The 2,685-nt window shown below is 35.7% G+C and overlaps 1 protein-coding gene across 1 annotated transcript in view; it reads left to right on the top strand.

Moving 5' to 3' along the window:
* LOC112150018 (suppressor protein SRP40) overlaps positions 1-2,685 on the top strand; it is a gene marked incomplete in the record, with an annotated part of 16,724 nt that overhangs the window by 6,990 nt on the left and 7,049 nt on the right. The window contains 4 exon segments of the mRNA XM_036214968.1: positions 594-712; positions 791-859; positions 2,434-2,514; positions 2,606-2,668. Coding sequence (XP_036070861.1) covers positions 594-712; positions 791-859; positions 2,434-2,514; positions 2,606-2,668 — 332 coding nt within the window.

The raw sequence follows: 2,685 nt of genomic DNA, 5'->3' as shown, positions 1-2,685 counted from the left end.
CAGGCTATCCGCGCTTTCAGCTCTCAGCTTCAGCGTTTTTAGCTATCAATTTTAGCATCTTCAGCAGCCAAATTCAGCTTACAGCATTCACACTAGCATTATCGCTGGACATGCTATATATCTAGTTCATAGTTATGTAAAAAATTATGGTTTTAAAGTTTTAAAAATGTTGTTTTAGTGTGTTTGATAAATGTTTATCCTGTTCGGCCCGCGGCCTGAGGTGTGTTTTGGATTTTGGCCCCTTGTGCGATCGAGTTGGACACCCCTGGTTTAGAGAGATAAACGTCCATGAATTTAAAAAGCAAAATCTGATGGAGATTGGCTGAGAAGAAAAGGCGGGAAACCTAGCTGTTGATTTAGAGAAGGGGACTGACACCTGAGGCAACATGCGGCTTTTGATCCCTCCATCATGGCTCTCTGGCTTTAAGGAGAGATTCTTACTGTTTGAATAGATAATGAGTTTGTCGTTTTGGTTAATTCAGTTTCCTGTTTACAATTTGAGAACATCAGATGAAAATGAAGCTCCAACAATTGTTCTGCCTCTCCTGGAGGGCATATGAGTTTGGGTTGTAATTGTGTTTCCTGTTCAGCAGGGGGGGTGAAGGCGTCCCCAGACTGCATTGAAGAGGGCCACCTGAGCGACGATGAGGGGGAAGGAGAAGAGGGCAAGAAAGAGAAGAAGAAAAAGCTGAAGAAGAAGAAGGACAAAAAGGTAATCCAGCGTCTGTCCGTGGTCCTCTAGCTGCTGGACTGCACTCTTCATTGTGTTCTTATTGCTCTTCTTTTCCAGGATTCAAGCTCCTCTTCCTCAGACAGTGAAGATGACAAGAAAAAGAAAAAGAAGAAAAAGAAAAAGAAGGTCTGGTCATGTATTAGAACCTCATCTCTGCTCTGATTTCGGTTTTGTGTATTTGACTAAAACTCATAGAAACGTTTGTTCTGGAATCTGAAAACTTTTTAATTGTGTGAATGCTTTGAAGTACAGCATTCACACAGTAGGGATTCTCCTGCTTCTTTACGTACGTTTTTTGGCACGTGAAAACTCAACCACACTTTCAACGGTTTCAGCAATCTTGGTATCAAACGTTCAGCTCGTTCAGAACATTACTGCTTGTACTTTTGGTATTTATAATAATTTCAAATTATAGTTTTTGAAATATCCAGCAAAATATGCCCCATAGAAAATAATTGAGAAAATCTTTCTCTTAAATCCTTCAAAAACTTTGTGCGCTTCGAAACTTGTGAACTTCTGCATCGTTCAGCTTGATACACCGTTTAAAGCTTTATGGACTATTTTGGTCTTCGCTAGGATTTTTTAATCTATTTGGCTTTTATTTTAGCATTATGCTAGCTGTTTCGGCTAATTTAGACATTTTTTTCAGTTTTTTTAAGCTAATTTTGGAGTTTTGATCATATTTTAGCAAAGGCTAGCTGTTTTGGCTAATTTAGGCATTTTTTCCGTTTTTGGGCTTATTTGGAGTGTAGCTAATATTTTAACGATATGCTAGATGTTTTGGCAAATTTAGACATTTTTCCAGGTTTTTTAGGTTAATTTGGAGTTTTGCTAGTATCTTAGTAATATGCTAGCTGTTTTGGTTAAATGATACATTTTTTTCAGTTTTTAGGCTAATTTTGAGTTTGGCAAATATTTTAACAATATGCTAGCTGATTTGGCAAAATTAGACATTTTACCGGTTCTCTTGGCTAATTTGGATATTAGCTAATATGTTAGCATTATGGTAGCTGTTTTGGCAAATTTAGACATTTTCCTGCTTTTTACGCTAATTTGGAGTTTAGCTAATATTTTACCATAATGATAGCTGTTTTGGGTAAGTTATTCATTTTTCAGCTTTCTAGGCTAATTTGGAGTTTAGTTAATATTTTACGAACATGCTAGCTGATTTGGCAAAATTAGACATTTTTTCCGTTTTTTAACCTAATGTGGAGTTTTGCTAATATTTTATCAATATGCTAGCTGTTTTGGCTAATTTATAATTTTTTTCCATTTTTTAGGCTAATTTGGAGTTGAGATAATATTTTAGCAATATACTATATGTTAGCTGATTTGGCAAATTTAGACATTTTGCAATACCGGTATGTTGAAATATTAGCAATATGCTAAAACATAAGCAAAAATTACACATTTTTTCAGTTTTCTAGCCTAATTCCAAGTTTTAGCTAATATTTTAACAATCTGCTGGGTGGTTTTTTTTGGCAAAATTAGACAAAGTTTTTAAGGTTTTTAGGCTAATTTGACATTTAGCTAATATTTTTGCCATCTCTTGGCTTGAGCATTTTCAGCTATCAACTTTAGTATCTTCAGCAGTCACTTTCTGTTTACAGCATTCCCACTAGCATTATCCCAGGTGATGCCATATATCTAGTTTTTGTTTGTCATTGTGATCCAAACTAAATACTGCTCTCTTTTTCAAGGATTCAAGCTCGTCTTCGTCTTCCGATAGTGAGGAAGACAAGAAGAAGAAGAAGAAAAAGGCAAAGAAGAAGAAGGATAAGGTTTGAAACTATTGCACCGTCTGTAATTCAACATTTTTACAAATGTATTTTTGTGATCGAATCAAAATGTTCCTCTGCTCTTCCTTTAAAGGATTCAAGCTCCTCTTCCTTTTCTGATAGCGAGGAAGACAAGAAGAAGAAGAAGAAGAAAAAGGCAAAGAAGAAGAAGGA

This window comes from Oryzias melastigma, linkage group LG13, assembly GCF_002922805.2.
Source record: "Oryzias melastigma strain HK-1 linkage group LG13, ASM292280v2, whole genome shotgun sequence".
Lineage (NCBI taxonomy): Eukaryota > Metazoa > Chordata > Actinopteri > Beloniformes > Adrianichthyidae > Oryzias > Oryzias melastigma.
This window is presented reverse-complemented; position numbering and strand designations above follow the sequence as displayed.